We start from the raw sequence: 13,413 nt of genomic DNA on the forward strand, positions 1-13,413 counted from the left end.
CTGGAGAACCTGTAACTCCTGAGTGGATGTACACTCCAGAGTACAAACCGTCACTATCATGGACCCCAAATTCTGGCTTTGTTATGTATCAGTCTCTGCGTCTGGTGAGTTAGTACCAGCCTGACAGATCTATGCCAAGCGCTGGCCAGACAAAACTGTCCATAGTAAGAAACAAATGGTTTGTGTTGTGATCTCTCTGAATGAGCTTAATCCTCTAATGGCAGGAGATGTCAAGTAAAACTTCTTTTAACATTAAAAGGCAGTTGCTTTAAAAAGAAAAAAATCTACTTTATGAGACAGAAAGGACGCATCCAGCTGTGAGGAGCCATGGGTTTGCTGCAAGAGATGCTGTTCCTGCTTGTGAAACTGCCCAGCTTTACAGCATTACACAACCTGATCATTAAGAAACAGATATAAACGGATAATCTTGAAAACAGCTAAAAAGTCTGGCAGGAGCATTTGCAATTTAAAGTTACTCTGACTTAGTAACATGAGGCGGCTTAATTGCCTAAGCTAGACAGCTACCAACCTAAATCTTTTCAAATTCATGGTTAGCATTAAGGAATACTAGTGTTACTTACTAGATTTGCTAAATCCAGAAATACACTCCTCCAAGAACTCTAAGGTAAGGTGAGGTTCGTTAGCTGCAAGAGTCTTACTAATAGATACAATAAATAGCGTGTTGTTGGCAGGAATACACAGACCTGAAGTTTCCAGTAACTGGCCCTCAATCTTTAAATTAAAGGTACAGGTTAAGGCACATAGGAGGTTATAGGCAGCAGACCTGTAACAAAGCAAGCAACGTGACTTGTAAGAGTTTTCTTGTACAGTTTAAAAAACACACATTACACCAAGGCATCACAGTAGCAGTGCTGACATTGTAAAAACCAAATCAATACTGCTATAGGAGAGAGTTCACTCAAATCCTGAGCTTTTTCCTTGCACCAGGTAAGATTCAGAGACATCACCTGCCTCGGAGAAATGAAAGGACTCTCTCACTTGCATTAGCAATTCTGGGTGAGGTGAGAGACTATGCTTGCAGGACTCTGTCCTGGACTTCTCAGAAAGGGCTTCACTTCCAGGAAATGCAAGGGATTTGCACAGGATTTCCAGGTGTATGGGAGTGGCAGGGAGAGGGGCTGCCCCCAAGCCAGCCACCCGGCACAGGCTGCCCTCTGACAAGCACCAAGCACCTGCTCCAGAGGTACAGCTCCCTGTTAAACCACAAGTTCAGCACCATGAAAATCACACATACCTAATAAACATACACTGCAAAGCATACCTATGTCTCCTTATCAAGAGAAATTAAGTTTTCCATATGCCTTCCGTTACTCTGACAGCACATATGCCTTTCTTCACCTACAGAACCCCCTTTCTTTATATTAAAAAGTACTTTTTATGGAGTTGTGGTGGAAGAAAAATGGTTTTCTTCAAGACAGACTTGCCCACACTAAGAAAACCTTGGAAAGAATTTATGCTTTTGATCCAAGTTGCTATTAATTTAAAAGATCTGTACCGCAAGCTGGGGTCTGAGCTTCCCAGGTTGAGCAGCGCGATGTTCAGTAGTGTTCCAGGGACATCCTTAGGACGAATTTTAGTATGCTGTGGGATGGAGTCTGGTTGTGACAGCTCCCACCGCGTCCGTATATGAATGATGGACCTAACGATGGCTTCACACTCCTGGTGCATGAAGGTGAGCGGGGTGCCTTGGTTGGCAATGGTTAAGGTAAACTGGTTCTCATCAACAAGACATATCTCCTCAATTTCAGAGGCATAGTATATGTCATTTAAAAACACAGTTTGTCCCAGGACTCTGGTTCGTTCTGCTGACGTCACCTGCACAGCCGTCGACCCAACCTTAGGAAGAGAACAGAAAAATGGTTCAGCACCTACTGTTAATAAACAGAGATACAAAAGGCTCATTCTCCTAATTTTATACAAGATAAACATATGAAATGGTATATTTCCTAAAGAGAAGTACTAGTAATCTGTGATTTCTTCCCGAGACAGGACAGGATTAAGAGACAGCAAAATCACACTCAAATCCTTATAAAAAAATGTGACAATTCACTTGGAGGAGCATTAAAAGGACTTACTTTAATAGAAACTTTGGTGTCTTTATGAGCCAGTTTGAGAGCATTGTGAAACACTTTCAAGTCCTCCTCCAAAGCCAAGGTAGCTGCTGGGAGTTTCTGCTGGTCATGCTCGATGTGCTCTGCCAGCTTCCCCGGAGAGTCTATGAAAATAAGCCTTTTGCTTCCTTTCAAACCCGTCAAGAGCCTTTCATGGTATTTGGTGTATTCTCTGACCCAAGAGTTACAGTTATAAATAAAAACTGCTGAGACATTTTCATAAGCAAAGCCTGGAAAAACTACAAACCATTTAGAAAGAAAGTCTGTTTTAAAGCGGTTACTGGGGCCAGCGTGTGTGAGGTCCACCACAATTTCATATGGCTTTGCATAGTATGGCTTCAGAGTTAGCAGGACGTGGTATATCAACAAATCGCCGTTGATCTGACCGGTCTTGAATCTGTAAGAAAACAAGACAGAGGTTGTTGGGTTTGCATTTCGGATCTGCTTACAAGCATTTAAGTGGCACACTATACCTACTACTACTACACTAAACCAGACACCATCACTCTGAAGCAATGACACTGGACCGGCAGCAACAGCCGAAAGGTGGCTGTTACTCATCCCTCAGGCACGCACTCCAACCACACTTAGTGCCCAGTAGAACAAAGCTTGGCTTGGGATTTAACTCAACTCCATTCTCAAGTGCCACACAACCTACCGCAGCCAAGGCACCTCCAGCCAGACAGGAGGTTTATTCAACTACAAGGCAAAATAAGATCCATGCTGGAGAGCAACAGTGCATCAGCTGGATCAGGACTGGATTGCCTGAAAAGAGCTCAGAATTTCCTTAAAATAAAGTGTCTATCTCTAAACTTTAATCTCCTTAGAGACTCAAGGTGTATCTATTTTTGTATGTGGAAAACCAGATTTATTTCCAAAGTCTTAAGACTAATTAAGCATCCACACCCCAACATTTTCAAAAGATCTCAAACTCATTTCGTTTGCTACACACTGCAGCACAGACTAATGCTTGGAGTGCTTTGAAGAATGGCCAGTCCTCCAAGGAGAGCAGAGCACTCATCTACAAAATAACTCCTTCCAGAAAACCATTCAGACAGTAGGCAAATATTAAGTTAAAGAACCTCCTGTCCTCATTTAACGATTCTCTAAGCTTTGTATGGCTGGACAGTATCCTGCCACAACCAACCCTCCACAGTTAGCACAGCAGACAAAATCTGACTAGGAACAACTTACTAAAACCCAACCCAGCCGCAGGGTACGAACACCTAATGCACATTCCAATAGCTGCTGCTGTTTCGAGCCAGCAACTCAGCTCCTTCACCAAAGCAACAGGCTACAGAGAGAGCCAATAAACACTGTAAGCACACAGTCGCAGTGTACGCGGACGCTGCTCTTGCTAAGGTGAGGGGTAGTAGGATAACTGAGGAGAGAAATTTCTTGCATGTAGAATATTTGTCCGCCAAACCAACTCTTTCCCCCCCGTGTAACTTCCTGTTGTTTTCAGAGCTAATTTGGGCGAGTTGGTGTTTTCCCCCTAACGTGTCATGGTATAGTTGTTACACAAAGGAAGCGTGTCATCTCTGTGGTTCTAGTTCTCTCCTTAAACGACATATGACTTCAGTTACAGATTTGTTTAAACACTGGCATTGTCTAAACCAACCTGCTTTACATTAATGGTCGTTTGCATCCTAAGAGCAGATATATACGCACAAAGACATTTTTATTGTTCAAAGACTAAATATCTGAAACATCAAATTTCTTCTGACTACATCTTGGCAAGGTGAGTACACATTTTCTTTCTCCTATTTTAATTTCCACTTCAGAGTTTCTTTGTAGAAAATCCTACCTAGAAGTAGTTTTAAAGAAGTTCAAGTAACTCAAAAATAGCAATAATCTGTAAAACTCTTATTCTCCAGCTGAGGGAAGGAAGCCGATATAACTGTATTTTTAGGGATGTTAAAGATCATTCATAATCAGACTCCAAAGAATTTGTGACAGTCGCTACTTAGCTCTGTTGTTCCTGTGCCCTGCAGATCTTGCTGCCTACTGATGGAAGACCTCCTAGGCACAAAGGGTGGCACTAAAAAGAAAAAAGCAGCTCTTTTTTAATGATCAGCTCCTTTGCTCTCAAGACTTTAAGTGAAGCCCTTAACAACATCAGTCTGTTTATTTTTAAGGAAAGCACATCTGGTCCAGAATGCTATAACTGACACTGGACCTACTGTACTCTTGGAGAGAGTAGGCAGAGATTTGCAACCCTCAGGCAGTAACACTGAATATTGGAGCGTATCTGTTCCGGCAAACGCATCCCGGCTCTGTACGGCACGCAGCAGCTTTGTGTGAAATGTCTTGGTTTTACAAAAGGGGAAAAAAAAAAACCTTTGCTGGTTTTACTGTTTTGCCTTTTAAAAGTGTGCTCCGAGGCATCCTCCAGGCACCCTGTACCACATGAGGATGATAATTCAACCTGAGCAGTAGTTGATTACTGAGACTGTTTCTAGTTCAAACCTAACAGGGATTCTGGAGCAGAAGCTATTTTTGTTAGGGCTGCACTGCAAAGCACAAGGTACCTTGCTCGCGCTGGCTGCTGCCTCTCCATGTAAGGAGGGATACCCACAGCATGTGCCCTGGTTGCACACCAGGCACATCACTTCTCTGGTGTTCCTGGTGGACTCCAGCAATGTGGAGGGTTCTGAAAGTGAGGTGAGCTCACCCCTCCAGCTTCTGGGAGTGGATGTATTTGGAGCTTTGGGAGGCACACTAACTTCTGACCGTGCTACAAGTGAGCACCGTAATACTTCAAACCTGCCTGATCTTGCCAAGAGCAGACATGCTTTGTTACCCCTCACGTAAGAGCTCCTAGAACCAAGGTATTCACAGAAATAGCACTGTTACAGTTGGTCATTCTCTATCACATTTAAAGTTGAACCACACGTAGTCTGCAACATTCTAATGAAACCTTATGTTCTTAGGTACATCTTTTTAATAGGGAAACAGGTGTAAGGGATGTGGGATGGGATAAGACACCCTAAGGTCTGAACATGTCTTACACTTGCAAACGGGATTCAGTCTCATCTGATTTGTCACCTCACTCTGTGGTTCTCATCTTAGTGTCAGACTAAGACAAAGATCAGTTTCCTGTCTCCAGACAGGCACAAATTTGACTACACCACAAATGTGAAACAGAACATACTAATTCTGTTTCATGGTGATTCCATTGGCATAATTATCACAGGCTTTTTAAAGAAAATGTCACAATCTGCAGCGTGTTTGTGAGAGAAACTTGTGAGAGGTGCATTTGTGATAAGAAGCCTGCCAACAATATAGAAGAAAAAATTTATTAAATGCTCCAGAGTGTGCTAAGAAACAGCAACAGTGAAATTAAGTTACTGCTGTTGCTTCCAGGAGCATTTGGGACTCAAGTGTTTCACCTGACTGTCTTTACAAGTACGGTTACGTTTCCCACATCCCGGGGATACAGGAAAGCAGCAATCATTTGTAAACTTTACATGTGTAAAGTGTTGTGAAAAAAAATCCCCTGTGTAAACTCTACTTTCACTGTGCAAAAGCAGAAGTATGAGCTCAGAGTTGTAATATGGCCAGCTTTGTGAGGAGGAACTACCACAGAGCCCCTCACCGAGCAGGCGGCAGGAAACACTTCCCGTCCTCTCTGCCCCACGTTCTTTTTCAGTCTTCACACCTTCTCCTCAAATGTGACATGTTCAAGACAACCTATTCTTTCAGAATTCTGAGTACACAAACCTCTTCATCCGACATCCACTAAAACTGAGGTCAAATTAAAGGCTCTTCATCAAAAGGCTGCTGCCTGCTGTTCCCTGAGAAGTTGGATTCAAACTTCTAAGAACCAGCATTTGCTGAACTAACACCCCAATTTGTGCTTCTGCAGGTGACTCAATAGGATGATGAAGACAAAGACACATAGCAAACCACACTTGGCCTTCCCTGTCCTGATCATCTTTTCTTGGTTTCTGCAAATGAATGCAAACCATACCAATTATCCAAGGGCTGTGAATGAAACCTGGAATCCCATCAGCCCAAATCCAAGTAGCAGACAGAATCCAACAACAGCCAATCCCAATTCTCCTCTGAGGTACAATTCCAGCAGCAAGCCAAAGATTTTCAAAATGCAGACGACTCCCCTGCAGTCCTTACCTTCAAAGGCCCCAAATTCAACATCTTCCCCTGCCAGAAGTGCTGTGTCAGCCATGGGAGGACCCAAGAATAATGGCAAACCCAGGGGTACAATGGCAAAAGAAACTTGTGAAGACAGCAAGTCTCTTATACTAATTTGCTTCGTTATAATAGCAGTACTTGTGCTTATCTGCACCTTCTTATTTCTGTCGACGGTCATACTGGCAAACAAAATGTCCTATCTCAAAAAAGCTAAGCAAGGGAAACGTAGGCCCAGGAGCAACGGTGATCTTCTGGCAACTAACAGCTTGTGGCCAACTGCAGCAGGAACATGGCAGAGGATGTCTAAGGACACAACAGGAATGGACTTGAGCATGCAAGACTTGGTATCGGGGAGAGATGCTGCAATCCAAAGGAAAACCAAAGATGAAACCACAGAGAAACTCACGAAAGAAACAGATAATGAACAAGATGACAAAGACCAGAAGCCACACAAACCTATTGTAACCAACTTCGTAGTCGAGATTTAATTCATACTCCGGTAAAAACTCTTCTTTTGCCTTATGTTACTGACTTCTAAAACTCAGCTTTCAAGTAACAATGTGAATTTTAACACAGGAAACTACGTTCAGATCTCAGGGCTTTTCTTTTTCTGATAGTGGGAATGCTGTAGGAACTTACAGATCTAGAAGGAAATATGGTTGTGTTGAACAGCTCTGTGAGCAGCGCCACGACCAGTTTTACTCCTTTGACCAAAAATCATGCTGATAGGAGCTGAAGGGGACAAAACAAAAGGAGAGAAGTCTGCCCTTCCTCAAAGATCATTATGGGGAAAAAGGACAGACTGCTACTCTAAGTCTACACCACACCATACAGTGCTACACAGACACCAAGTGCTACACAGACACCAAGTTGCTTTTTCAAGAAAGTCATAACTCGGTGACAGCTTTGATGAGATTACTGAATCAGGAACCAGTCCCCCTCAAAATGCCTTTTCAGCATTTTCCATCAAGAACTTCTTAAATCAGTTTAATTGCTTTTGAACCAGGTTGAGATCTGAATCCTATTTATTGTGTTTTAACCCTGTGTATGAACTTATGAAGTTTGTGTTATAGGTTAGAATATGAGAACTGTTTCAATTTATCTTCAATAAACTAGCAACATCAGTTTAAAAATAACTTAGTGTGATACTGTTTCTACAAGACAAAATAATACAAAGTATTCCAACTCCTTGTGTGATAGGACATTCCTCTAACCTTTGGTGAGGTCAGTAAAGATCTTCCTTCTCTGATGACTGGTGGGATTTCTAGTGCTATGAAAACACACTCTACTTTGTCCTAACGCAGCAAATTAGAACACACCAAGAGTTTCTCCAAAACCATCACAATTTTAGTTCCTTTATTTTCGAGGACCTCATTCTCCTGTACCTCTGGGGAGATGCCTGTGGCTGCTCTCACTACAGCAGAGCTTGGATGTTAAGGGGGTGAGCAGCTTTTCACTGGCTGCTTCTAGGCTTACAGATTGGTTGCACCATAGTTAGAGGTGCTAAAACTGCACAGTGACAAAGCTCTAAACATCCTGTGCATCTGTAATAAACATCTGTAGCACACAAGATGGTTATACGAGCTTGAAAGAAACCAGATCACCAGCTCACCTTCCAGTACACCACCCATAAGCCCACCTGAAAGGGCAAGTGAAGAAGCAACAGAGCAGCAAGATGACAGCATCATGAAAGCAACACCTCAGAAAAACAACGAGTGCCTGTGTCAAGGGTGGGCTGTGTAGAAAGGCAGATAAAGTCAGAAGGTGCTTGCAGGCTTGGCCCAGAACTGGGAGTCATTAGAAAAGTTGTTCTTTGGGTATGGAAAAGAAAGAACCTACATGCAGGGAAAACACTGACGAATCTTCTGTAAACCCCATATTCGGGTCTGAGAGCTCAAAGGGAGGAGGCACGACACACACCCAAGTAGAATGGAGGACAGGGGATTACATCAGGTGTTTCTAAAGCACAAGGAGAAAGGCCAGAAGAATAAAGATGAACTGAGACAGATCGGTGGTGATAGCCTGGTGCTTTCAAGGCGATGAGCTGAGAACATCTCATGCTGGTAACAACCAGCTACAGGGCCAGGGATGCTGTGCTGCAGTTACTGACTCCTCCCCAAGGTGACCACAAGCACAAAGCCACATATGGGCAAGGACTAAGAAAGGAACCTGAGACAGGAAATGTGGGAATCCAACCCAGTGTAGAACTGCTCACAGCTAGGAAGGTAACAGGACGACGCAGGAGAGTGAAGCTGTGTGTTGGAATGCTGGAAGCTGCAGGTTAAAGGGGAAAACTGCAACATCATGAATAAAGCAGGCAAAAGAGGAATCACAACCATATTGGTGGAAGGAAAAAAGAACTGTCAGTGAGGTGGGAACTGTGGCAAAAGACAGGTGGAGGGGATGAGATGAAGGGCTTAGATGAGAAACTGAGGGCTAATTGTGATTACGGGATCAGGATTTGTGTTTGCTGCAGGGGCAGGGAGAGTCTAAAAAGAGAACTAGTGCAGTCAGAGGAGAGGCACAACAGGAAAAGCAGGAGGAGATGAAGAAGCTGCAGAAGGATCTGGCAGTAGCTATTTGACACTAGCAGAAAATGCTTGCAAAATGCCACGATGACATTTCTGTGTGGGTCCCTCCTTGCCAGGCAGCCTTTCTAGGCAAAACTGCTCCAGGAGACAAAGGGAACCAGTTTTGGTTGCACTGAACGGTACAAAGCAGCTGCTCAGAGAACAGAGCTCCACACTGATGATGGCAGCAGGTACCAGAGTTGCCCAGACAGAAAAGTAACATGCAGAGCAGGGGGCTGGGGACGGGTGGAATCGGTAGTTACCTGCCTTCTCATGCAACTACCAAAGGCAGTGGCATAAACATGCCAGCATCTTGTGATAATAAAGCCTTCAACAGCTCACTGCAATGAACCCAAGGCTGCTTTCCCACTAAAATTCAGGACAGCATGCCAAACCAACCCCGACATTAAATCAGCAAGATTTAAATCCAGTCCAAACTCAGATTGACTCCACAGAAATAATCTGTGTCCATCTCCAACAAAGACAGGCAAACAGGCATTCCACACAACATGCACAGACCAGACAGAAGCCACAAATGTTGAAACATGTAAGTTTTACAAAAAAACAACAGAGCTGAGTAGTCTGTTTGCAAAGCTGGCAACTCCACCAAAAGATCTTAGTAATCTACCCACGGGACACTTCCTGCAGCAAGTGTTGGTACACTTCCTCTTCAGCTGCAGAAACCTCCTGCAACATGAAACGAGCCATTTTAAGCTGCCTGGCTTCAAGCACACGGTCTGTGTCTCTACGGTGTCCCACAAACAGCAGGATGATGCTTGACAGAAGATAAACTTGCAGGTAAGAATCAACTTTGAGACAGAAAGGCTTAGTGATTGTATTGTTTGGTCTGAAACGGAACCACGCTGCATATGCCCTGACTTCAGGGTGCATTCAGAGCTCGTCTTGTGTCTGGGTTATCAAAGCAGTAGGGTTTAACCCATGCTGTTCAATGCTGTTACTACCAACTGTCATGCCCTCTACATCTAAGGGTTACTTGATACACTTTGAAGAGGGGAGTAGGAGAAAATTCAACCAAATAATTTTTACTTTATGAGTTTAGATCATAATGTTTTTAATAAGCCTTCATTTACTACTCAGTGTTCACTGTTGCATACTGTGTATCTGTGAACCCACAAAGATTTACACATATAGATTTCCTAGGAAGGGCTTTGCATGGCTGGCATTACAGTAACAAATAAATTACCTCTAATTGCATAAAAGTAACTCCAGATACAACTGCTACGTAGTGGATGTATTTTATGATTTGTTTCATGCAGAGATACTGAGAGATCGAACTTTAAACAGTACAGAGGAAAAGAGAATCTGTGTCATGACTGAGCACAAACACAGCCCCCATTACAGAGTGCTCCGCAGGCAGGACTTCATTTCTGAAACATTTCACATCAGAATGCCGTCCCACAACAGCACTGGTGTGTGGGAACATTTTCAGATTTATTAGTGCTCTACCCTTAACTGCTGAAGAGAGGCAAGAACAGAAAGTAAAACTTTAAGGGAATGGTAGAGCCTTTTACTTTGGGCTCGGCTCATATCCAGCAACTTTCCTTGCTCATAACAATCCTGTTTGTCATCGCTGCTCCGAGCGTTCCCACAGCTTGTGCCAGGTCTACAACCACTTAACATAACCGATGTAACATTTGCATCTACAACCATTTGATTGACAAATATTGCTCTTCTGAAATGCCGTTATCTTCTTGTTATTTTGAAACTCTTAGGCCCTCTCCGCTGACGCCTTTTTTTGATAAGACAAAAGAAGCCAACGCAGGATCTCTTCAACATCACCCTAATCAGAACGATCAATAATGCTGAGAATCTGTCTGCGTGTAGAAAACCTGCCGACTACACGACTGGATACAGACCTGAAGTTCTGAAGTGTTAACACAAAGTTGTCTGGTGTCAGCTTAACTACAGGACAAAGGCAGGCCTCACGTTGGGGTGTCTGGCTCGAGGGGACCCATTTAACGAGGCTGCAGGGAAATGGCCAGCAAGCAAGTAATACTGCTTCTCTTCTGTGGAGAAATCTGGAGATCACTTTCTACAGCAATAGCCCAAGACATTCCCATGAATAACAGGAACATGTACATCAGTGCCAGGAGTCCAGAAGAAAACAAAGCTCCTATACGCCAACTGCAAGCAGCTGGACTCGGTTTGCACGTATCTGGAAAGGCCCAGGCTGTTACACCATCCCCATTCTCCACAGAGTACACAGAACCAAACGATGGAAGCTGGATAGCGTCACTGATGATTGGCATCATTTTGATAAGCATGATAATCGCTATTGTTGTAATTATTCTGTGGAAATGCTGCAAGAGGCCAGCTCTAGTCGACTCAAACTGGGCAGGTCGTTCTCCATTTTCAGACGGAGACACACCAGATGCCTTTATAGACTGTGACCAGGCTCCCAAACGTTCCTCAGTTTTATTTATGTTGCCTTGGAAATTGCAGCACGACACCACCTCCCAGAACAACCCCGCTGCGTCAGAGGAACCACACAACTGCACCAGTACCACAAGGAGCCAACTGCCTCCACCAGCAGACGACGGCTCTGCAGCCAGCACTTCCCTTCCTGACAAAGCTGCCTGTCCTGCTCCCACCTCAGCAGCAGCAAGCTGTCCTCCGTCCCCAACATCCCCAGACCTGCCACCTCCGCCTGACTGGCTCAGTGAACCAGCCGAGGACCACAGTTTAGAGCTTGGGAAGGGCCAGGACCTGCCCTTAGGAGCAGAAGAACCCTTGCCCCCACCACCTGAAGCACTTAGTCTAGAGGTTCATGACCAACTGCCCCACCTGCCACAGCCCCAACACCCTTTCTAAACTGCCAGTGTCTATTTCCAGCACACTTCACGTTTTTCTTAAATGAAGTACTCTTAAAATAACTAAAGAAAAAAGGAGAAGTTGACACAGGCAGGAACAGTGCTCCACAGCACGGGCACTTCCCCAGCGTTCCTAAACTTCAGCTTTTACGAAAGAGCAACCTGCTTGTGCCTGAAGTAAATCATTTCAGAACACACCACAGATTGTGCCCACCATTTATCCATAGCTAGTGATTCCAGCTCCCGGAGACACAGCGCGCATACCCTGGTGTCAGGATACACAGCATACCTGGGCAACGTACACATGGACTGGGAGCTTTCACAGTCAGTCCAGCTTCTGAAGTACTCTGAGCTTCTAGAAATTGTTTGTTCTACCAGGCTGTGTAAGCAAATGCAATGAATTCAAATTAATTTTAATAAAGCTTTGTAATTCCAATGTGTTCTGGTCACTTAAAGCAGAACCAAGTATTGCCTTAGATACGAAGCTTCGAACTCAAAGCGAAACACCATCCTCATGTGTGGCCTTTCATAGAGGGGCTGCATAGGGCTGGGTAACGACTTGGCAACAACAGGATGCAGGTACTTGAACAATCCCCCCTCAACAGCCATCCCTGGCTCTTCACCAAGAGCACTGGGATTTCCTTTAGAGCCAGCACTGCTGAAAAGTCTCCTGGTGTAAAGGCTCCAGGTGCGGCTCGCTGCTGGCTGGTAAAGCAAAGGGCAGAGCAAATGGTTAATGCAGGGGTCACTGAAAAGCTGAAAGGCCTCCAAACACTTGAAAGACAGGTACCAAAAGGCTTTATTTTACCTAGATACTTTGGCTTTCTATGGATAAAACAGAAACCGCTTGCAGAACACCCAGGCAAATGATCTCCACAATTAGTTGTGTGCATTCAGTAATTCCTCTAGAGCCGTATTTTCAGAATGCACTTATTAATGTAAATATCAATATCGACTTTAAAAATTAATGTAATGCTGCCTGGATGCCAGGCTCCTTTTAACTCAAAGTCTCTGTGCATTTGACATGTTCCTTTCTGGGCCCTGAGTATAAGCAAGGTTCATCATCCCACCCAGAGCTATGCTTTTCAGTGGGAAGAAGGAGGGTTGGGGTTCACAGGAAGAAGGCAGCAGCCTTCCCCAACCTCTCTGCAAAGTGGCAGAAAGTTTGTAGCTTGGAGTTTGCCTGGGGAGGGAATACAGTTGTGGACGCTGCACAGAACATATGTTTGCACATATTATAACAATAAACCTCAAAATCTTGAGGTTACCACTAAAACTTAAAGTCTTAAATTATGCAGACACAATTCTAGGCTGCTGTGCATACAACTGACACAGGGAAAGATATTTACAGTTTATCCTTACTATTTGTGAAGCTCTGAAGAAAAGCACTCCAATTAAAGAAAGAGTATTTTTTTTAAGGCTTGTTAGATTACACCAAAATTAACAGCATTATAAACTACATCTGCTCCTGCCACATTGTTTGGAGAAATTCAGGTAAATACTTCCTACAGAAATCTGTAAAATCCTACAAGCTGAGCTGCGTTCTACCTGGCAGTAAAACGTTCAGTCTACTCCTTAGATCAGGCTATCCCTGTAAAATTAGGTAAAGATTCTGGCAGCTTAGCTTAAAAAAAGCTCAAGATAGGAAGCCTAAATTAATATTAACCTTTACTGCAGAAGGAGAGGGTAATCGAAGGTAAAAAAAAAAAACCCAGACACAAGTTA

The 13,413-nt window shown here is 43.9% G+C and overlaps 2 protein-coding genes across 3 annotated transcripts in view; one reads left to right on the plus strand and one right to left on the minus strand.

Moving 5' to 3' along the window:
* Positions 1-13,413, minus strand: part of NF1 (neurofibromin 1) — a gene marked incomplete at both ends in the record, with an annotated part of 87,875 nt that overhangs the window by 18,234 nt on the left and 56,228 nt on the right. For both annotated transcript variants that reach the window (XM_084272852.1, XM_084272851.1), the window contains 3 exons: positions 582-784; positions 1,517-1,857; positions 2,097-2,529. In XM_084272852.1, the coding sequence (XP_084128978.1) occupies positions 582-784; positions 1,517-1,857; positions 2,097-2,529 (977 nt within the window). The remainder of the gene's footprint in view (positions 1-581; positions 785-1,516; positions 1,858-2,096; positions 2,530-13,413) is intronic.
* Positions 6,017-6,775, plus strand: EVI2A (ecotropic viral integration site 2A; the record flags this gene model as incomplete). Its single annotated transcript, XM_084273271.1, has 1 exon — positions 6,017-6,775. The coding sequence occupies one exon, from the start codon at positions 6,017-6,019 to the stop codon at positions 6,773-6,775; it is 759 nt and encodes a 252-aa protein (XP_084129397.1).

This window comes from Gallinula chloropus (genome assembly GCF_964237585.1).
Source record: "Gallinula chloropus genome assembly, chromosome: 19".
Taxonomy (NCBI): domain Eukaryota; kingdom Metazoa; phylum Chordata; class Aves; order Gruiformes; family Rallidae; genus Gallinula; species Gallinula chloropus.